This window comes from Mytilus californianus, unplaced genomic scaffold, assembly GCF_021869535.1.
Source record: "Mytilus californianus isolate M0D057914Y unplaced genomic scaffold, xbMytCali1.0.p SCAF_4, whole genome shotgun sequence".
Taxonomy (NCBI): domain Eukaryota; kingdom Metazoa; phylum Mollusca; class Bivalvia; order Mytilida; family Mytilidae; genus Mytilus; species Mytilus californianus.
In genome coordinates this window covers 124,363,297-124,388,367 of record NW_026262690.1, presented here as the reverse complement: position 1 = coordinate 124,388,367, position 25,071 = coordinate 124,363,297, and the positions used below count along the sequence as shown (strand labels likewise).

The following is a 25,071-nucleotide window of genomic DNA, read 5'->3' as shown; positions in this document are numbered from 1 at the left end:
CTACATGTCAAAGGAGAAATAATCAAAATTACTCTAAAATTGCAATATGTGTAAATAGTCTCTCATAACGTCAACCCCTCCATTATAGCTGGACAGGTGTTCAAACTTTTCACAATAAGGAATAAAATTCTGATCCGATATGCTCAAGGGGAGATAATAGATTTTTGGGGGTAGGTGGTTTCCCTTTGTGAGTTAACTCACAGTTCTAGTTTTACATGTTGAGGAATTTACACTTACCTTTAAAAATTATGCTTTAAGGAATTTTAATACAAATAAGCTTACCACTTCAATGCAGTACAGAACTTAACTTAGGATGATTTTCTTATTTTTAATCTATTTTTTTATTTCTAATGTAATTGGTCATAAATTATTGACAAGCATTGAAAATCATTTGTTTCAAAAGCTGGAAATACAATTAAATTTGTTAGATCTGGTTGAATAATGCATTTGATTAATTCTCAAGTCATATTAATACATTCTACTTAATCTGTACTGTAAACTGATGAATACATGCAGTTGTCTATTTTCATTTTAACTAGGTTGTATTTCATCAAACTATTTTACTAAAGTAATTGAAATGTAATCAAAAAGTAATCGATGATTATATGATATTTTTTGCTATAATCAAATAAATTATGATTACATGAAATCGAAAATATTGTTGATTACAGATTACTGTCGATTACTTGAAAAAAAAGTAATCAATAACAATCTATTATGATTACAGATTACAATTACCCCATCCCTGAATGATATAGTTAACTGCTATTCTATTTCCATGCATTAAAATAAATATTACATAAACAATTCTTGATATCAGACTTCAAAGTTTATTTATTCAATAATTCTATACAACTAATATAGCAATTCATCATCTTAAACTAAGACATTTCAACAAATATTAACACTGTTCTAGCACAAATGTTCAAATTTTATTCATGATCGCAATAACTAAACTCACATTTTTGTCCATTCTTAAAAAATCACAATAAAAAATGCACGCAATAATTTCTGAGTTTACAGTATTCAAATGTCAATAACATTTTAATCATATTGTAAAGAATTTTTAAGAAAGCACAGGTGCTGTCATTGCGATTCCATTCCCTATATTACCTTTTTTTACATTGTTGATAAATTTTCAATATTAGACCTTATGGATTATTTTTTATTTATTAGAGCAAAAAGTTCAAAATTTATTGTCAAAGTTTGTATTTGACACAGATAATAATGCACTTCAAAATAAACAAATTACTTAAAAAATATGATTTTGATTTTGAAGTTTTATAAAACTGAAACAGAATGTACTAAATTTAACCTGCATTAATTAATAATTGTCCAAAGGCAAATGGAATGTTCAAAAGAAACCTGAGAAAATATGCAACAAAATAATTGTTTACAGATGAATAACATACTCGAGATTATGTGCGAAGGTTATATTTTTTTTACAAATGACATTTATCTTTAACAATATACTATCAATCATCTTTAATTTTTAATGCTGTTTTCTTTGTACCTAATATGGTGGTCAATTACTGACTTGTTCGTGAGTAATAACACAACAATTCCTTATATGTAATATTCTGAAAACTTTAAAGAAAAAAATGCAAATTTCTAATTATATTTTAAACAAATATACAATCTAAATGTAGCTACAGTACAAAAAAGTGGACAAACCTACTTAAAAATAAAGTAAAATAGATTTTAAAGATCTAGAATAAATAATCCTTCAACAGTTGACATTCATACACTACTAAAACATAATTTAAAATATTTAACTTGGGAGATAACTCTATTTGTCTAAGTCATAGTATCATCAACTCAACATAAAAAAAAAAGACAAAAGGTCAAGGTTATGTTGCCCTCCAGATGTCTTTGTTATTTTTGTTGTTTTGTTGCTGTCACATTAATGTATACCACAAACCTCCTTGTATTCATATGGTCTCAAACAATAGACAACTGTCCTAAAGCTCTAAACCAACCAGTGTGAAGACAAGCAGAGATTATCAAAGATCTATCTATAGGACAAAAACATCCATATTTGACAAGACAACCACTGTCTAGATTTCTAACTTGTGACAGGCATTTTAACATGTGTGTATTTCACAACATATATTGATCCACTCCTTTGTCTCTAACAAAATATGTCAGAGGATATCTTGATGTCAGTGTCCAGTGTATGTCATATAATGATGGATTTTCTTATATGCTTCTGATTTCATACTGCTCATAAACGATTACTCGACTCTAACCTTTGACTCTCAAAAGAACTACTGCAAATTAGAAATTTTGCGATGTTTTTATTATTGCGAAAATGTGACGGTATAGTTTTTGCAAAAATGAAAGTTTGTATTCAAATTTTGATAGCAATATTTGTATATGCACCATTTGTTGAAATCCTGATAATTAGTCTCATATTCTTGTCATTTAAGTCAATTATTCAGCAATGGCACTAATAAATGTACACAGACTTCTAAAACAATTTACTGTGCTAAATTAATAGTGATGATTCCTATTTACCATATCTTTCACCATTTTTTTTATAAAGGCTAAGAAAAGTCATTTTATTTCATCCTGAATAAGCATGAAATATTTGCAACAAAAATTTAAGCAAACAAAAACCAATCAAACCTATACATATATTAAGACAAGCAATTATAGTGGTGCAAATTATATTCTAACAGTGACAATCAAAAATACAAATATTGGGACTGCAAAAATGTAGTCCTAAAAAAAACAGGAAATGCAAACATAGCCCCTATTCCTTCCGTCAATTGCATTTCTTTGTAGTTGGGGTTTGGTTCAAATAGTAAAAATGGCAGTACATAAAATGCTTAATTAAATACTATAACTGCAACAAGAGAATGTCAATTACTGAAAAAAAACCATACATTTGACAAAACGAGTTTCAAACAGGGTAATACATTGGAATTATTCTCTAAGAATTCATGCAGCGTATGTAAACTAATGGAATGTTTGTGGAAAAATTTTTACAATTACATTTAAAATTGCATTGTTGATTTCAACATTTGCTATGTGTCTTTTTGTAGAGATGAGGCAACCAAAAATGTTGTACATTGGTATGCAAAGCACCACTATTAGGGCAGTGTGTTGCTATTTAAGTTACATAAAGGATTGCATAGACAAATTTACATAATAATTTATAACAGTAAAACAAAAATATGCATAACAATTCGAAACTCTTCTACTTTTGCCTCTGTAAAGTTTTAAAAAATATATATTTTACCATACTAAATTTTAAATTCATATTATAGAATTTTCTGCTATTCTATAATATATAAAGTAGGTCAGCATATTATTTAATATATATTTTTTCCTATTGCTATAACATACACTGTGTGGTGCCTTAAGCCCATTATTTTGAAGGATCTCATTTTTCCATGTTAGTGATTCATACATAACCAATACTCATATTCATAGGTTATTTTGAGAAGATTTCTTTCCCCAAATTACTTTAAGTAGCTCAAGCCCAAGTTCTGACCAGACGACTTTTGAAGGATTGTTACCCTTCAAAGTTATATCTTAATTAAATTGGTTGCTATTTTTAATATCTGTTATTAGAAAGATACAAAAGTAAAGTAAGATGTTTGACTAAAGTTTAATATAATAAATAATACTGTCCTTCTTCCAATTGACTGACTTTTGTTTGTAGCACTTATCTGATACATATGACACACCTGTAGCCGAAGGGGGAGAGGGGTTCAGCAAAGCCCCACCCCCTGAAAATAAAAAATATTATGAAAGACTATTAAATTGAGATTCAGATTAAAATTTGACTTTTAAAGTCAGAGCGACATTACCCCAAAATAACCCCCTTCAGAGACATCCTAGTTTTAGGTCTGTATGAAAATAGTTCTAATGTTGTTTTTTTTTTTAGATTTAAAAATGTTTATCTCCACGTGACTTTTAACCCTTTCAAATCTTTTTAAGAAACCATTATCTGTGAACACAGGTGGATGAAAATAGTTTATAAAACAAATTAACACATGAGCTTCGTTGGATAGAAATCGACCTTGTGCAAAAGCACGTATAGATGTACATTGAAAGTTGAAATTTTTCTGTTTTGTAGATTTTCTTATAACAGCTCATTTTTCAAACAGTTACAGACTTTCTATAGAGATTTTTTCAACCCAAAATAGGTTAACAGATGTATTGATATTCATTTGCATAAGGTAGATTTCTTTCCAATGCAGCTCACATAATATATTTTTGATTTCCATAATTCCTATATTCACATTGTAGCTAATTGTTGATTTTTAATCTAAATGTACAATCACCATGACAATTAGGCAAGAGTCATTTAGTTCTGAAATCACAGGTGAAGTCTGTCCAGTAATGACAGAATCCTTCCTTGCAGAGGGGTCACAATGTCGGTTGTCTGGTTCAACCGTCTAAACAACAGGAAACCACCAACCATTAAACTCACAACACCAACTTGTATGAAAGAACTGAGTACCTATTAAAAAAAATCATAATAAACAGTAGAGTGCATTAATTGAAAACATTGTCATTTAAGCTCAAAGCATTATTATCTGGTTTTCAGATACTTCAATGTCTAAACAGAATGAAAAGTGTTTGATGTGATATGAAACAGTTTTTTCCCTCTGATCTTTCAAATGAACAACTATTGCATCATATTTTCATTATTATAAATACCAAGTGCCAATGAAAATGCAACAGTTGTTTCATAGAAATTTTTAACTATTTTTGTAACGACCGTCCATATTTGTTTGAAAATGAATTTTTAGGTTTCTATTATGTCTCATCATGGATATAAGCAGCTTGTAATCATAGATATATATATATATATTTTTTAAACTGTACATATCACATAAATAAATTTCAATTTGCAATTAACCTTCTGTTACAATATACAAAGCAATAGACTAGAGATTTGGATGATTAATTGATTGATTGTTTGTGTTTAACGCCACTTTCACCCCTGATGGCTATATTGTTGAGGCCAGTTTTTATTGGTGGAGGAAGCTGGAGTGTCTGAAGAGAACCTCTGACCTCTTGCATGCAAGAAAACTGGCAATCATAGTCAATTAAGATTACAGTCAAATGCACCTGCCACATGTGGGGTTCAAACTAACAACCTAAGTGTTGACATGCTAGTGATACAGTAGATGATCTACTTAGAAAAATCGGCCACCAAGGCCCGACTTAAGAATTGGACTTGTTATCTTAAATAGTATACCTTATCCTGTTGTTTTCTCTTGGCTATACATAAGTGATATCTTTCTCTGGAAAATGAAACCTATAAACAAATACATAAATCTTTGAAGTTAAAGGAAATAGACATATACACATGACTACAATCTAATTAAATACTAAGATTAAAACATCAAAGGGTACAACACTTTCTTTTCAAAATTATATTTTCTTTCAGTTTCTAAATCAACTATATAAGTTTGCTAAAAATAACACTGAAGATTGGAATTTTTTTCAGTGTATTACCGTAAGGATTTAAGGGCAGGCCTGGAGTACAGTTTTTTTTTGTTGTTGCTGAATTTATAGTATTTTTGTGTTAAAAATGCATGCTCCTGAGAAGTAAAAGTTATTTTTGCATTGAAAAGTATTTATATTCCTTCAGAAAACAGGAATCCAAAGGGATGAGGGGGAGATGCACCTTTCTATTTTGGGTTAACTACTATGGACCTTGTTTTTGAAGTGTATATTATTTTCAGTTTTGAAATCCTTTTGACAAATATTACTTAATTTCACTATGTATTTAATGAAAGTAATCAATAAAAAAAGTTATAACAGGACCTCCTCATATAATTCCTATCAAAAAGTAAAATCACAAAAATACTGAACTCCGAGGAAAATTCAAAAAGGAAAGTCCCTAATCAAATGGCAAAATTAAAAGCTCACACCAAACGAATGGATAACAACTGTCATATTCCTGACTTGGTACAGGCATTTTCTTATGTAGAAAATGGTGGATTAAACCTGGTTTTAAAGCTAGCTAAGCCTCTCACTTGTATGACAGTCATCCAATTTGATTAAGATTGTCCCAATGAATTATGATGAAACAAGAGGCTCAACTGAGCCTGTATAGTGTACCTGCTGAGAAAGTGCCAGTCTGCAAAAAAAGGACCTTTAATTGCATGTACTAAGTATGTTTGTGTTGTTGGACATTTTACAATTTACACTTTTAACAAAGCTCCTATAGCTTTAGAGATAGCAGCCAAAAACTGCAAAAACAGTAAAAAAATTACATTTCTATGGGGCTACAACCACAATTGGATTTTCTGAAATTTTAAGGTAGATAGATCTTATCATGCTGATTATTTTTGCAATTTACACTTTCAATCTAGCTCCTGTAGTTTTCACGATAACAGCAGAAACTGTGAAAATTGAAAAAATTGATATTTCAAGGGAAAATAACTGAAAAAAACAGTTGTTTGGATTTTTAACCTAGTGCCTATAGTTTTCGAAAACAATAGCCAAGAACTGCCAAAAAAATTAAAAATCAATATTTCAGGGGCAAAACTCAAATACAGGTTCACAGTATTTTTAAACTTTTAAGGGCAGATAGAGCTCAATGTACTCCAATTTACAATTTACAAGTTTTCATTTTTCTCTAATAGCTATCATGACTTTCAAGAAATTAGCCAAAAACTAGTTTGACCCCTATGTACAATTTTAGCCATGGTGGCCATGTTGGTTGATCAACTTGGACAAAAATCACAAACTTCACAGAAAACACAAATAGATGAAGCTGACAAGCATTGGTTTAAATCGTTTGCATTGGTTTAAATCGTTTGCATTGGTTTAAATCGTTTGAGTGGTTTCAGAGGGGAAGATTATTAAAGAAAAGGTTACTGACGACTGAAGACGGAAGCAAAGTGATGGCCTTAGCTCTCATGATCCATCAAATAATTCTCACCATAGTATATAATGGAACCCAAGAGTTAGGGAATATCCAATGCAGCATATTATCAATCTTCTTACGTAACAGGAACATCTTAGAATTCACAGATTTTCTCATCTGAAATAATAATATAATAATGTTAATTAAGAAATGTGGCAATTTTTTCATTATTGCAGAATTTACTACTGGAATCAATTTGGCAAAAATAAAAACTTGCATTTAAAAATTTGATAGCATTATTTGTATGTTTCCAGAAATCACAATAACTTATCTGACATTTATGTCCATTACAATTTATAAACAATCACAACAATAAATGCATGCAACAACTTCTGTGCTTCTTTCATTTAATTTCACTACTTTAGGTCAAATATTTATGATAATTACCTCTACATAATTGTACATGGCTAAATCCACTATAGCTTTGGCATCTGGGTTTCTGTGTTCTGTGTAAGCTTTCAAGGCAAGTTCTGTAATAAACAAGAATTATGATGTCCTAGCAATTTTCCATTTTGATTTAAACAATGGCCATATATTTCTTAAGCTGCATACTGAACCTAAATGTTGACAAAGCTGTCGCAACCAACGGCAGTCAGCAGTTGGAATGTAAGATTGCTATGTCTCGCTTCTGCAACTTTTGTCAAAAGCTGGAAAACAATGTTTTAAAATATATACCCCCATCAGGAGTAACAAGCCAAGTAATGTTATAGGAACAGCTGCTGAACCGAAGCTCTTAGGTCCTTATGAAATTTTTTGACAATTTCGGACTAACATTCATTCCGCAGCTATTATAACAGGAGTTTTGTACAGAATAAAGAGACAACAATGGAGATAATAATGTAGACAACACAACACACTTATTATGAATGTGACACAAGGAGGTGATGTAATAAAATTGCTTTTTAGAAAGACCCAGATCAAATACTCACCTAAGTCGTCATTGTGTTTATCCAGCATGTCATTCAGCACAATACAATCTTCAAAACCCTAGAAAATCAATCAAGCCAATTATCATTTAAACATGTTAACAAGCTATAAAAACATTTTTCAATGCCTAAATTTCTTTACTGTAAATTCATTTATTTTTCGTGGGCACCAATTTTTCGTGAATAGAAGGAACATTGTATCTTTATTGATACTTGATTTAATGGTTTTAAAAAACTTCCTTCACAAGCCTAAAGGAAATCTATACTTCGTTGAACATTTGATTTCATGGTTTGCTTTTGCCCATGTAATTCACCAAAATTGGTATCTCAAGACAGGAATATATATGAATCTACAATAAATATGTAACAAGCTGCAAAAACTTTTTTCAATGTATAATAATTACTTAATATGTTTCATAAAAGTTCAATCATTTTATTAGAAGAAGAACATGCTGATATGGCATAAATGCTTTACTACAACAATTGTAAATCTTAGGGCTCGTTTAAAGGGACATTAGCTGTCAAATTCATGTTCACCGATTTGACTCAAATTCTCATATTTGATTTATAACATACTAAAACGTTTATCCAAATTATAAAAAGTCTAAAATAACAATTTACAATGCATGGGATCGATAATATGTATCAGCATTTCATGTGTGTAATTTAGTCTAGATGCCATCTAATTAACCATAGAGGTGACTTCCAAAGACTGTTGTCGGTCATATAACCCCGATATAAACATTAATAGATATATAAATAGAATGCGAACTGGTGCAATTGGATTTATTTTAGGTCTGTTTGATTTCATATTATAGGCTAAATATATATGTTAATGATCGTGTTTACCTGTATAAGAATGAGTTTTTGTGGATCGAATCAGCCAATTAAATGGTTTACCCTTGTTTCACTTTCAATGTTGACATTATTTTCCTTTTAATAACTAAACATGCCTAATTCATGCATAACACAACTCTAGCTAAGGGGTTATATTGAAGGTCACATGAATACGGATTCAATGAAGTCGAATTATTCACTTGCAAGTGAATAATTCATCAGCAATGTTTCTAAGCTTATTTTGACAAAATTGAACCAAACTGGCTGCTAAAAGCGAATCATTATTTCACTATTTCACTTTCATTAATGATTGAACAAAAAAAATCATATTTTAATTTTTTTTTATATCTCATAGCTAATGCTCCTTTAATATAAAAATATGCAGATGTGGTATGATTTCCAATAAAACAAATATCCACATGTTACCAAATGACCAAGTTTTGTCAAAAGAAGGCAACTGCAACAACATTTTGTCACAGTTACAGCAAAAGAAAAGAAATAACAGTTAACCTATCTATATAAATGTACTGGCAATAACATATATTAGCTACAAGACTATTCTATATACTTGGGGAAATCTGAAGTTTGGTAAAACACATTAAATATCTACCTACAATAAAAGTTTGCAAAAGAAAAGGGTGATGGAAACTAGGTAGAAACTCTCATCTCATATGTAGTCTCTATAAAAAGGTGCGGAAGATACGGAAAAGTCAAATATACTCTGGATTCATCATTACTTGTGGGATACTATTTTTCAAGGATTTCATGGGTAAAGGTGAACCAACAATTGATATGTCCAATGAAAAACAAATATTCTACAGGCTTGTATGCAGAATTTTATAAAAATATTTTTTTCCTGAAACCATGAAAATAAATAAATCCACAGTATTATATTTAATAGGTCTACCTATTTATACAGCAACAATTATTTATGTTATTAACTAATTTTCTTGCAAGTGTTCTATTTCACTTAGTTCGTACAGAAGGATTCTTAAATAGTGGATGTGTCGTCACAACACAAATGTTCATGTCTGCTGCCAAATTTCATTGGCAATAATCTAGGGAAAGTATGTGAAGAAAAACAGTGTATTTACCAAATTTACCAGAGTCCTACCGGAGCAAATTGTTTGTAATTAGAATTTGCAAGAAAACTTTTTGAATGCATGCAATTTATCTTGCCTGCAACCAATAAAATATGGAAAATAATGGTTTTACTCCTCTAATTCAGGAAAGTCTGAAAGCTTACACAATTCATTCCTTGTCCATAGAATGGTACCATGGCATGAGCAGCATCCCCCATTATCACCACTTTATCTTTGACATGGTATGGACTACACTGTAATTATAAATATATCCCCCATTATCACCACTTTATCTTTGACATGGTATGGACTACACTGTAATTATAAATATATCCCCCATTATCACCACTTTATCTTTGACATGGTATGGACTACACTGTAATTATAAATATATCCCCCATTATCACCACTTTATCTTTGACATGGTATGGACTACACTGTAATTATAAATATATCCCCCATTATCACCACTTTATCTTTGACATGGTATGGACTACACTGTAATTATAAATATATCCCCCATTATCACCACTTTATCTTTGACATGGTATGGACTACACTGTAATTATAAATATATCCCCCATTATCACCACTTTATCTTTGACATGGTATGGACTACACTGGAAATATAAATATATTCTGCAGACACAAATTGTATTAATAGTTTGGTGCTGAAATTAGACATCTATCTAGTCAGTAGTTGTCTTTTTTATATCATAATGTTTTTTTTTTAATCATTTGGGGGATTTAGTGTTGCTGGAAAATCTTTGATTATTGCCTCTGTTAAATTCATTCACAACTTTATTAGACTCTGAGGTATTTACAGCTAGACATACTGTATAGGCATTTTTCATTTGTTGAAGACAGTTCTTGACCTCTAGATGTCCTTTGGGTTGCTGTCTCAGTGATGTATACCCAACATTTTCTGTTATTCATATGAATTTCTTTATTCTTTAATTTTTAAACAATTTTTATTAATTTTTTTTCAATTTTGCCAATTATTCTCTTCTGTTTGCCCATTATTCCTTATTCATTATTTGTTTTCCCTATTTTTCTCTCTTCTTTAATTTGTTTCCCTTGTATTTTGCCTTTTTCCCCATTATTCTCTATTCTGTAAATCTCAATTAGACCCTCATTTATAGTTTTGTGAATCTAAAACTAACTCCTACCTTTATAGAAACCATTGGGAGAGCTTTACTAGATTTATAGATTTCCTTCAGAAATTTCCTGAAAAATAATAAGATATTTTTTGGTGAAACACATTTTCTAGTAGTTTTGAATGACAAAATATGTTTTCCAATTTTTATACCTATCACCCACCTCCATGTATTGTAATAAGAGAGAGGCGAAAAATACTTATAACAAACTGACAATACCATGGCAAATAAAGAGCTGCCCCATGAGCGCATGATACGCCCGTTGCTTTTTCAAAGAATAATATTCCATAACTCCTCAATGTCATATCAGAAATTTATAAAAAACTAAAGGGAGGTTATTTTAATAGATATAAACCTGTCACCAAAGTTTCATAAAAACTGCCCAAAGCACTTTTGAGTTATTGTACGAAAACTGTAAAATCCCCCTTTTTTAATGAATAAAACCCCATAACTCGGAAACGTTAAATTTAAAATTTATATAAATCAAAAGGGAGCTTACGTCAATAGATATAAATAATTCACCAAAGTTTCATGAAAACTGTTCAAAGCATTTTTGAGTTATATTTCGAAAACTGGAAAATCCCCCTTTTTTAATGAATAAAAATTCCATAACTCGGAAACATAAAAACTAAAATTTATAAAAATCGAAAGGGAGCTCAGGTCAATAGATATAAAAAAATTCACCGAAGTTTCATGCAAATTGGTAAGAGCATTTTTGAGTTATTATCCAACATGTTGACAAGGGATGGACGGACAGACACCTGGACAAACAAAGGTATTGACGAACATATGAACAGACAAACAGGATGATTCATTAGAATAAACCACCCAAAAAACTTTGTTTGAAGTGAGTATACTTTAACACATTACTTAGCTCGAGAGTATCTAAATTGTACCTATTTTGACAGTTTTTACCTTGGTTTATTTATGAAACACAAAAGTCTCCATTCTGCGATTATTTTGTAAATGTATGTATAGTTCTAATTTGAACTAGAATCCATTCTGAATCATAGAAAAAAGGATTTGAAACGACCTCCCAAATTAAAGACATTCTTTGAACTACAAATTCATAAAAATAGAATAACTGATGACTTTTTTTCTCCACTTTTTTGGAACAATTTGACATTAATTTAATCTATGGTTATTATAAATTTTGAAAGAAATGGATGCCTGAGACATATTTTAATGCTCATTTTAAATAACTTTTTTTAGAAATTGCTTGTGTCATTACTATAAATTCTATTTCTTTCATCTGTTGATAATATAATGTGACTGTTTTGTGTATCTTTATGTAAATTTAAGATGTCAGTTGCTTTTTTACAAAATGGGTACAACTTGAGTACAGTGACTAATTACATTTATAACATTAATGTATACCAAATGTACTGCACCATTTGCACATTTAAATATTTAAAGTCTCTGTAGTAATGCTCATATCCAAGCTATTTAGAAATCAGAAACCTAATACAAATTCGAAAAACCTGATAAAACTGAAAAGGACCACATAGTGTAGCCAAGTCCCTACAAAAATCAGAGGTCAATAGATCGACAATAAATTGATTGATTAATTAATGGTTGCTTAAAGTCATATGAAACAAGTTCTTATAAATTTAATGTTTTCGAAATTATTGAACCAATGCATGCATCTATACTAAACTAAGTCCTGTATGCACGTTTTTTATAATAATTATTATCGAAAAATAATATTTCATTCAGTGATTGTTGATATCAAGCTAATTAAATTTTGAGTTAGTTGCCAAAGTTTACCTAATCATGGCATTGATAAACAATCAACACAAAGCAAAAGGAGCACGTGACAAATACGTAAAGTGAAAGAGCCATGATATTTGTTTTTTTACATTTTCCATGCCTTCCCATTTTTTACTGAAACTTTTCCTAAACAGTTGTTAAATGGTTTGTTGTATTAGATTTGTTCTTTCATATTCAGTTATTTTTACTATTTATCTTCCAGTACACGTTTGTTTACATTCTATCATCACGTTTTTCCCCTCACACTTAAGTGGTGGCCGAAGTTCTAACGAGAGGTCATGAAGTTAAGGACACTGCATATGGGAAAATATCGGCGAATTAGTATATAGGAATGCAATAATTCAATATCAGTATATTTATGAAAAATTAGATGATATAAAGGATTTTCTTTTACACGAAAGTAACATACACTTGACTGTTATATAGTAACACTTAGCCATTAAAGTATATAAAACATATTCAATTTTTTTTTTAATTTGAAGTTTCATATGACTTTAATGTCCATTAAATATTACATGCATAATCAGGACTATAACAAGTTAACAAGTAAATATTAATATACAGTGTTATATAGTAGACTGATACCCTGAGTCTAATTCACAACATCCTAGCTCAAAACTAACACTGCAGACAGGAAGCCATATCACCCTATCATGACACATTATACTCCAAGCCTTTACCATTCTTTGCGCTAACTCCTAAATGCTGTATGCTTGGCTAAAAAGCAGCAATAAACAATTCTAAAGTTTTTTTATTTAACTCAACCTGGGATCAAACCCACTAGCCCAAACACTTGAGGCATGCACAGAAGGATGAGATCATTGAGATGGCTAACTAGCAATAAAACCTACTCTCCTATTAGAGGTATAGAGTCTGGAAACATCCTCTTGAAAAAATCCATCACATCGTCTTCAGTCTTTACTTGATTAAAATTTTCAAATGGCATAAATAATGTTAAGGTATATGATTTGTCCAGGTTCGGCAAAGCTATCATCATGAATTCATTCCTTGGCCAAATATGAAGGTAGTTCACTCCCATGGCAAACTGAAATAAAAAAATAAAAAGAATTCAGATATTTATATATTTATCTTTTTTTTTTTGTATTTTAATATTTTAATAAGACTGTTGTTAAACCTAAGTACTTAATTTTTTAAATTTATCATAATGATCAAAATTTAAGGAAAAAGAGATCAAAGTATCATGATGCTCCTAAATCCATAATGGTTCACCTCAAGTTTTTGTTGTGGTTCCTGTTTCTCAATTTTGAATTTTATGTCTTGTATTACAACACCAGTTTCTGGTGCATGTCAAAACATGGAGTGAAATAAAATAGTCCATTTTTTTCTAAATTTTTTTCTGGACTCAATTTTTTCTGTTTGATTAAAAGTTTATGCTGAATTGAAACATATGTTTAAATTTAAAAAAAATCTTGCATCTTTTTGGGGATATCAAACCAGGAAAGTGGAAGGATATCATGAAGTGGTGCGGCCTAGTAAAAACAGCAAACAGAAAGTAGAAAAAATTAGTTTTGACTTCAGGGTTACTTAACTTTTTATTCTTCGTGGCATGACCCACTTTTTTTTCTCGATTATATCACAATTTTACATACCATACTACATACATGATATGCACATGAAAAAAATTTTCTATGTAGCATTTTATTTTAAAAAAATTTCAAAGATCAGCTGTTTTGCATGTAAGCCTATGGAGCAGTCAATTACAAGACTGCAACCTGTAATGTCTTGCTATATTGTTGTTCAATTTTTTATTGTTCTTCTTTTTGGTGATGGTGTTGTCTATTTTTATTGAAATCATGATATATGATTGCACCTTTGGTATCTGCTTTTTAAAAAATTGGATGCTAATGGATGAATTGTTAATCTCATATAACCATTTTGTGTTTCAGACTTACATCATTCGATGACGTGGGAGGAATTGTTAACTCCATATAACCGTGAGGTATATATTCCTGGTTGTAATCCAATAATGTATCTTTCATCATCTGACGTCTAATGGCAGAGAAAGCTCCGTCATTTCCAACAATAAGATCTACTTTATTTTTAACTTCTTTGCCTTCCTTGCTAATGAAAAATATATGGAAAAGAAAAAATTAAGAAAGTTCTAAGAAATGAATATTAATTTGACAGAGCAAGGGAATGGATATCTAGTGGTGAGAGTCTGCCCCCTTAATCAGACATTTTTTTTAAAACCAATAAAATTACATACATTGTGGATTCTTAATTTCATGGGAACGAATTTTTGTGGATTGCAGAATTTATTTTTTTTTAAAACATATTTGATATCTTGGTTCTGCCAAATTCTGTATAAAAGCCAGTAGATATTAATAATGCCTAAACAAGATTTTGTGAGGTAGACAAAGTTGACCTTAAAACGATCATATTGACTTTTGATGTCCAAAAATAGGCAGATCGGACATATTTTGACTTTATTTACTGACAACTTTAGTTTGAGATTAATTGTAATTATAACATCACAATGAGACTGAAAAATGTTTTTTTTTGTTTGTTAAGATAAACCATAATTTTACCTGGCGTAGCCGTGCGTAAAATGTATTTCGGCATTTCTCTTCGAAAAATGACTTGTTTAATGGAATAAAACATCTTATTTGTAAACTTTCTCTTTTTTCTCCGCAATAGGCATTTAAAAAATAATATATCTACTGTGTATGTGGAAAATTTTGTGAAAATATAAGAAGTGGCAATATTTACCTTTCATACCTTTAGTTGCATTGTTAAAACATAATTTGGACTCGTCCAGTGTCCAGTTTGAAGGTCATTTAAGTAACTGTGCGCATTCATGCACGTTCTGATTTAATCAATATACATGTATGAAAAAATAAACAGTTTGAAGGTAAACTAATAATAACTTAATCCAATCAAATTGCGTAAGATTCCATAACAATGACCGGTCCACATCATGATAAGTAATAGGGGTAAACTGGGAAGGGAGAAAATGACAGATATTTTAAGTTCAATTTTTTGCAATAACGAATAAAAATTTGTCAACCAAAAGTTTCGCTATAATTTCAAAAACATGTCGTTCTGTATTGGTATAGTTTTTGGATCTTTCATTTGAGTATTTAAGGCAAAGTTTGGGCTTCAAAAGTCTACATAATTATTGACTTTATACTGAAAATTTCATTTCAAATTTTAATAGCATTATTTTTATGCAGCATTCCCTGAAATAGCAATAATTCATCTCACATTTTTTTCCATTGTTTATCGATTGCAATTATAAGTACAAACAATTCTAAAGCTACAGTATAACTTTTGAATTCTGTTCTTTAGTGTCTGTCTTGTGTTTTACAATTTTCTGTTTCATTGAAGTTTATCTATCTTCATTTATTCATATATATGAAAGGTATTTGTATATATACTTTAAATCAGCCAATAAGGATAAAGTTAAAGTAATATGCTTATTCCAAGTCAAAAATTTGTTTAAAGCGTAAAAATTTCATCAGAGAACCAGAATATGTGTGCAAAGGACACTATGCCCCAATCGCACTATCACATTTCCTTGTTCAGTAAACTGCAAAATTTCAGTCAAAACCCTTATTTGGCATATATACATATTAAACAGTTCACTTCTTATTGAAAAAGAAAACCATGTTTTATGTTGATATGACCACAAACTGCCTATACCTGAACTTTAACCTGAAATTGGACAGACAGACAAATGGATAGACAGTTTAACAAACCGGAAAACATATTGCCCCTCTGATATTGTAGGCTGTGCATAAAAATAAAACTGAAAACAAATTTACAAAAAAGGTTGAGAAAAAAAAGTAAACTGAAAAAAAATTAACAAAAAAAGTTGGGAAAAAAAATAAAAACAGAAAAAACTGACAAAGATAACAACAATCCAACACACTACAGACTCTTGACATTTGTAAGTACTAAGCCAGCCTCTTGCAAAAAAATAAAAATAAAATGGAAAACAACACGTTATAAATTACATGCTTCAGAAGCGCTTTTCTGGATTTACCTTCATCCAGCCTCTTGCAACAATCCATTTATATGGACTTACCACATGTGGTCTCTGTTTTCTGTTGTAGAAATAACCAAACTTATAAAAAAACAATATATATATCTTTTCCAGTCAAATTTGGATAACCATAATTAGTTTCAATAAAAAGAAAATGCAACTAATGCTTTTAATTCTTTCTAAAATTTACTTACGTCAAAAAGGTCAATTCACCAGTATTAAAATCACACTTCAAAAGCTTGTGGTTGAAGTGACAGGTGACCAGAGGGTTTCTCTCTGCAGCTGGAATAATAAGCTTTATTACAAACAGAACCATATAAGAGGGTATGGATGGGGTTTACAGGTTTACAGAATAGAGAATAATGCCCCCAGATAAGAGAAAAATGGACGAAAAAAATAATAAGAGTCATAATTGGAACACTGAAATTGCAGATGAATAATAAAGAATATAATTTTTATAGAATTGAAATTATAGAAATTCTATAAAAATTATATTCATTCCATACTAAAGTTGGGAGGATGATACCTGGTTAATTTCATGGAGAAATGCCATTTTTGATGTCATTCTGACATCACAAGTATGTCATAATCAAACAAAAAATAACAAGAGGGGATTCTTCAAAAAATAGTATTTTTCGGTTAAAACTGAATATGAGCATGGTTTTTTTTAAGACAAAGTTAGTCAGAATAATAAGTAAAGTTACTGCATATCAATGGGGAGACCTCAATAAGAGGCTCTCAAGAGCCTGAATCGCTCACCTGTATTTCAGAGGAGAAGATTTTTAAATGTCAGCAAACTTGATGAACAAATTGTGTAAAATTGTCTTTAAAGGGCAATAACTCCTTAAGGGGTCAATTGACAATTATGGTCATATTAACTTTTTTGTAGATCTTACTTTGCTGAACATTACTGCTGCTTACAGTTTATATATATCTATAATAATATTCAAAATAATAACAAAAAACTGCAAAATTTTGTTAAAACTACCAATTCGGTGGCAGCAACCCAACAATGGGTTGTTCGATTTGTCTGAAAATTTCAGTGCAGATAGATCTTGACCAATTAAACAATTTTACCCCTGTCACATTTGCTCTAAAAGATTTAGTTTTTGAGATATAAGCCAAAAACTGCATTTGACCCTTATGTTCTATTTTTAGCCATGGTGGCCATGTTTGTCGATGGATACAAACTTCGGATACAATTTATAAACAAGATACCCTAAGGAACATTTAATTTAAGTTTGAAGGTAATTGGCCCAGTAGTTTCAGAGGAGAAGATTTTTAAATGTTAGCAAACTTGATGAACAAATTGTGTAAAATTGTCTTTAAAGGGCAATAACTCCTTAAGGGGTCAATTGACAATTATGGTCATATTAACTTTTTTGTAGATCTTACTTTGCTGAACATTATTGCTGCTTACAGTTTATATATATCTATAATAATATTCAAAATAATAACAAAAAACTGCAAAATTTTGTTAAAACTACCAATTCGGTGGCAGCAACCCAACAATGGGTTGTTCGATTTGTCTGAAAATTTCAGTGCAGATAGATCTTGACCAATTAAACAATTTTACCCCTGTCACATTTGCTCTAAAAGATTTAGTTTTTGAGATATAAGCCAAAAACTGCATTTGACCCTTATGTTCTATTTTTAGCCATGGTGGCCATGTTTGTCGATGGATACAAACTTCGGATACAATTTATAAACAAGATACCCTAAGGAACATTTAGTTTAAGTTTGAAGGTAATTGGCCCAGTAGTTTCAGAGGAGAAGATTTTTAAATGTTAGCAAACTTGATGAACAAATTGTGTAAAATTGTCTTTAAAGGGCAATAACTCCTTAAGGGGTCAATTGACAATTATGGTCATATTAACTTTTTTGTAGATCTTACTTTGCTGAACATTATTGCTGCTTACAGTTTATATATATCTATAATAATATTCAAAATAATAACAAAAAAACTGCAAAATTTTGTTAAAACTACCAATTCGGTGGCAGCAACCCAACAATGGGTTGTTCGATTCGTCTGAAAATTTCAGAGCTGATAGATCTTGACCAATTGAACAATTTTACCCCTGTGTCAGATTTGCTCTAAAAGCTTTAGTTTTTGAGATATAAGCCAAAACTGCATTTGACCCCTATGTTCTATTTTTAGCCATGGCGGCCATGTTTGTCGATGGATCAAAACTTCGGATACAATTTATAAACTAGATAACCTAAGGAACATTTATTTAAAGTTTGAAGGTATTTGGCCCAGTAGTTTCAGAGGAGAAGATTTTTGAAATAGTTTACGACGACAGACGACAACAGACAACGGAAGCCAAGTGATGGCATAAGCTCACATGGGGCCCTTCGAGCCCTGGTGAGCTAAAAAGGGGAGACTAGTTTGGTAGTTTTAGGTTTTTTCCATAAATGCATGAAGTTTGAAGGCTTAAATGAAATATGTAAGGCAAAACCTTAATATAACAGATAATTTTCAGAACAGTTAAAGTTAATAGATTTATACCACTTGGTATTTTTAAATTTAAGGAGCATAAAACGTGCCTTATCATACTCCATTCTTAAGAGAAAAATATTGTACAGTAATCTCCAGTCTGATTATCTCCCTTGTTTCCTAATGTTTTCTTTTTTATGAGCCTGATTATCTCCCTTGTCTCCTAACGTTTTCTTTTTTATGAGCCATGGTTGTGTTTATTTTGGCTTATACATGTTGCTAAATAACTTTGGGCATGGGTTCCTCATACATTCAGTTTGAAACTGACTGCAACACACAGTCACAACAAATTTTTCCTATAATCACAGTGATCAAAAGCAATCTATATTCAATAACATACCTGTCAGTAGGACTTCATTTAATAACCTTCTGTCAACAGAATTGATAAACTGCAAAATTTAAAGTTTATTAAATATTTTAAATGAATTTACCATCATTAAGCCGTGTTATTTTGATTGTGCATTATTCAATGTGTCCTGTTTTACAGATGTTTTAACAAATTTACTTCAACTTATTACGTTGGTTTGATTTTTTTTTTGCATATACACATTGTATTCATGTTGTTTTTTTTTTTTAAAAAGAGATGACTGAATACTCATTAAACTACTATCTTCCCTACAATATGTGAAAAGTGCATAGCTTCAGTGGTTGTTGCTAGTCTCTTTCTGTTTACCAGGAATAATTCAGTTTCTTCCACCAGACGATTTACAGCATTGGAACTGTATAAATATACACAATGAAATTAAACTAACTTGAATAAATGCCCTAAGCAGACATATACAGATAGGACACTGAACCCTTTCCATGAAATTTCACTACACTTTCCTGTCTCTCCTTAACTATTGCCATCAGAAGCCCTGACCAAAACCAGTGATAAAAACACAACCCACCCTCACATGGATACTTGTTTTTAAATGATGTGATAGTCCTTATGAGAATAGATCATAATTCTACCTTGTTTTCAACAGTATATTAAACCTCATCCTTTCAAAGAGTGTGAACTCAACCACCCTTGCAACCTGACAAATACCTGATCACTCTTTCCATATGGTATTGGATGGCAAGTACCATCTAAATCATGGATCATTCTGGCATGCATTGGAATAGCAGTCTTTAGAACCTCGACTTCAAGTCCAACGTGCTTTAAAGCTTCTCTCCCTCGACAGGACAAAGCCAGATTTATGCTTCGTCCTTTCACAACCTCAATTGTACGTATATCTAAAATATACAAAACAATGTGACATTGTAAACCTTAAAAAAAAAACATTAATACAAATGATAGACTGTGAAACTGAGGTCAGGTGTTTAGACCTCAGATCAGGATGTTTTTTATCAACATTTTTTTGGTCCTAAATGTAACCATCTAATTTCAAAAGTGTCTTTTTTGTGTATTTTTTCTTCAATCTTCCAACTGAATACGAAATATCAATGTGTTTAGAGTATCCTTGTAGCATTTCTAGTTGAATGATATCAGTTGAAAGAATAATTGAGAAGATTCTGTTTCTGGTTTTGTTTTTCATTGTTAATTGTTGATTGCTTGTGAATAAAGTTCTATAATTTAACTTTCCTTTGAGTACAAAGAGAAAACTACTGTATTTAGATATAAGAAGATGTGGTATGAGTGCCAATGAAACAACTCTCCATCCAAGTCACAATTTGTAAAAGTAAACCATTATAGGTCAAAGTACGGCCTTCAACACGGGGCCTTGGCTCACACTGAACAGCAAGCTATAAAGGGCCCCCAAAATGACTAGTGTAAAACCATTCAAACAGGAAAACCAACGGTCTAATCTATATAAAAAACGAGAAATGAGAAACACTTATGAACCACATGGAAAATATGGATAAAGAAATGTGAATAATAAATCAGAAAAAGTATAAAAATAAATGATGTAATCTTAAAATCTGTATAACACAGTATATTATCTCATTTTCATGTTTTTGCAGTGGTATATGAATAAAAGTAGATGTGGGGTATTCCTCAAAGAGACAGCAACCTAGTGACACAAACAACCAAAAGACATCCAGTAAATATGTACATTTGTCTACATTCAACTATTGGTAGTTAATGATCATAATGTGGACTGGCAAATACTGGCAACTGGTAATTGGCGATCAAAGACCATCTGCTAATAACTGGCATTACTTTTAAATCCAATATTGTGTTTCAGATGAAATTTTCGTTATTTGAATTTTTGCAATGATTGCGAATTTTTAAATTAATAAATAGTGCTACAAAAAAATTTGGTGCTATCAACAACAAAAAATAATTGTATGATTGTGGAATACCAAAGAACTTTCAGAATGAAAAAAAATTACCCTACAAGAAGGAGTAGATTATAAGTATATTAATATGACGTGACATTTTCTCAATTGGCCCTTCAATGAAATGGCAACCCAATGAAATATCAATTCAGACAAATAAAAAATTTAAATCCATATCATGGAACTACTATATCTCTAATTACTTGTCCTTAAATGTGTCCCTTAGTTTATTACATTGTACATCTTAAAATGTTTTGAACCATACCGTCTCTCATTTCGTATAAATCCACTTTATATTTCCTCTTGGCAAAAAAGCAAGCATTCAGGGATCCTACCTATAAAAAATTCATTTATACAATTAACAATGATTATTAAAACATTTAAAACAATCATATACATACATTCATGACATTTAAACATTATAAAATATCATATACACAATTAAACATTATAAAAAAATCATTTATACAATTAAACATTATAAAATAGCACCTTGTGAGTACATTTTACTTGATTTGTAATTGTGACCAGGTGACGGGATTGCTTCCCTTAGTCAATGTGGTAGATACTTAGTCAGCCGTAAGCGTTTGAGCTAAGGAAGTACTTCTTTACCTCAGTCAGTATGAGCGCTGCCTTGTAACACAGAGGTCCCAGGTTCGAGTCCCGATGGAGACAAGCGATTTTGTAATGAAAATCATGCTCTCCGGTTACATTGGCGCACAACTAAAATACCCACGGTGGTTAGAGAGGAATTCTAGCTAGGGTATGTGTGTGAGAGTCATAATGGTATGCTGTAAATGTAAATGTAAATCATGCTCTCCGGTTACATAATAAAATACATTGTTGTAGTTGTATAAGCTTTAACATTTTCCTTTAATATTACTGTTATAGCTTTTATTTGTATTTGATCCTTATTTTTTTTTGGAGTTATGTAATTTTATTATAGATCAATATGTGACACTTAAATAAACTATTATTTATCTTATCTTAGGCCACGACAATTTAATTCCTTGTTCGATGGACCCACCCGCACATATTCTTTTCTAAATGGAAAAAATATTTTTAAATATTTCCACTTCCCGCATCCGGAAAAGTAATTGTGTCTATTTCCCACGCCGGTATTTTTGTAAACAGCGATCGCCAAACGTCTAAACTGTTTCGCGCATTAACAAAGATTTCTGATCAACATGATCAAAGTCAAGGATGATTATTCTCAAAATCATGCCTATTTTCGTTGTTAGAATAAAAGAATTCGAAATTTGAAGGAGATATATGTGCTAATACAGACATCTTTAAGCAAAACTATCCATACCCTCTGCATTTTAAAGTCAGGAGCCTGTTGTTCAGTAGTTGTCGTTTTTTGCAAATGTTGGTGTGGTTCATAGGTGTTTCTCATTTTGTATATAGATTTGACCGTTGATTTTCCTGTTTGAAATGTTTTCCACTAGTCATTTTGGGGCCCTTTATAGCTTGCTGTTCCGTGTGAGACAAGGCTTTGTGTTGAAGGCCGTACTTGGACCCATAATTGTTAACTTTAAATACATTGTGACCTGGATGGAGAGTTGTCTCATTGGCACTCATACCACATCTTATTTATACTGTATACAAAGTGCCAAAAAGACAAAGAACAAAAATGAGAACACCAAAATGACTGAGACACAGACAACCAACATATAACACAAAAAACTAAAAAGTACACACATCAACGAACAGCATGAACCCCTAAAAACTGGGGGTGAACTCAGGTGTTCTGGGAGAGGATGAGCAGTTCCTGCTTCTTGCAAGACACCCGCCATGTTGCTAGTTATAAGTCATGTCCAGCGAATAATCTTCAATAATTGCAGGATCGCTAGAAACTGAAAGAAGACGAAGGAGGAAAGACATCTATGACAATTCAATGGAGATCATTTAAGGCAGTTGAAATAATTATTCAATTATTCAGTTCAGGATCTGATGTCCCTAGAAAGTAACAGTAATACAAGAAGTCATAAATATGCTGCAATTAAAAGTGGGCATTACATGTCTTGGTGAACAGGGGAAAAACACTTCAGCAGTTGATAAATGAAAGAAATGTCAAAGTACAAGTAGTAAATCAAGTTTCATACCATCTTGTTTCGATCAATATTGTCAACACCTATGATTTTATGTTTACAAAAAAATATAATCGCTCGCCTTTACTTTTCAAGCTTCGCCTCAAAAATTTGCAAATTAAATTTTTTTTCATTAATTTTATTTTCTGGAGTGGAAAAATTCGTAGAACAAGAAATTAAATTGGTGAGGCCTTATCTTATCTGATATCTCTTCTGAAATATGGGGAAGTTAAACAAAAATGAGATCTGAATTATGTTTTTATCGATGTTTGTATAAGATTACTTAAAATACATGTATTTCCATGATAAAATACTTAATCAATAAACTTCAAATATCTTTACTTTAGTGATATATGAGGATCTGAGAGTTTTTAAAAAATGTGAATAAATTGTAGCCGTTGAAAAAATTAAAAAGCAGAGAAATATGTGTAAGGAAAAATGGGGTGCTTAAATATAAAGAATAGTGAATAATGTGTAAAAAATTGAATACAGAAATTGTGTAAAAAATATAAGGATATAGTAATGAAGACCATCTCATCAAGACCATCAAATATACAATTTTCCACTTCTATAAATTGTTTCCTGTAAGTGTCAGCTAGTTCTTTTTGATTTAATCATCCTTCAAAAAAATTCTTGGTTAAATCAAAATGACTGTTTCTAAGTAAATAGCAATCTTTGACTAAAGAAGGTGAAATGTTAAATTAATATACAGAATAAATAACTTGTTTTAAAATCAGATTTGTTTTTCAAACTGTTATTCAACAGACCGATGTTAAAATATTGCATGTGTCTAATTAGCTCATCATGGGACAATATAATCACATGTACTGTTTAAATTAAAGTGTCATACAGTCTGTTGATTGAACTAGTGGATAACATAATTTCTGACATGTACAAAATAAATGTTCTGACCACTGTGAAAAGTTTTTTTTTCATTTTACATGTTTTATAACAGGTCTGATATTCTATTAAAAAATCTTTGCACACAAAAAATGTAATATCCAAATCAATTAGTGATGACTTACCAAACCCCCACCAACAACGGCTACATGTTTCATTTGTTCACCAGACATGCTAATTCTGACTGTCAACTTCTGCAAACTATTTTAAAAGCATGTGAAAAATAGTGTCAAGGTCATTTTTGTTGACAAGCTCACTGATTGGTGTATTGTAGCACATCCTTCTTTCTTTGTATGTTTTTGGATATACTAGTTTTTCGCTAATTTATACAACAATTTCTTCTTATTATTGTGCAATATTTAATTCAGCTGTTATGAACCCGTGTTTCATCTTTCCAAATTTATATTTCAATAAAATACAGCAGCAACAGTTATTCCGCGAAAAGGGGAATAACTCTTTAACTTCCTCCTGGACCATTCTTTGTATAAATAAACAGGTATAAAGAATGGGTAAAAATAACTATTTTTTTCAAAATTAAATAGATTGATTATCAAAAGGATTCAGATTTACATCATTTATAGCAACAACTTTCGGTTGATTGAAAATGGCACACAAAAATTATATTTTTTATGAGATTGTAATG

The 25,071-nt window shown here is 30.8% G+C and overlaps 1 protein-coding gene across 1 annotated transcript; it reads right to left on the bottom strand.

The window, feature by feature from the left end:
* Positions 1–816: 816 nt before the first annotated feature.
* LOC127739328 (kynurenine 3-monooxygenase-like) lies at positions 817–24,796 on the bottom strand. The gene is made up of 14 exons (XM_052251003.1): positions 24,554–24,796; positions 21,704–21,773; positions 20,204–20,391; positions 19,514–19,562; positions 16,871–16,958; positions 14,584–14,752; positions 13,522–13,715; positions 10,913–10,970; positions 9,908–9,997; positions 7,828–7,885; positions 7,286–7,368; positions 6,914–7,015; positions 5,219–5,278; positions 817–4,474 (listed from the first exon to the last, which is right to left on the bottom strand). Exons 1-14 carry the CDS (start codon positions 24,599–24,601, stop codon positions 4,331–4,333), a joined length of 1,401 nt encoding a protein of 466 aa, XP_052106963.1. The 5' UTR covers positions 24,602–24,796; the 3' UTR covers positions 817–4,330.
* Between the last annotated feature and the right edge of the window lie 275 nt (positions 24,797–25,071).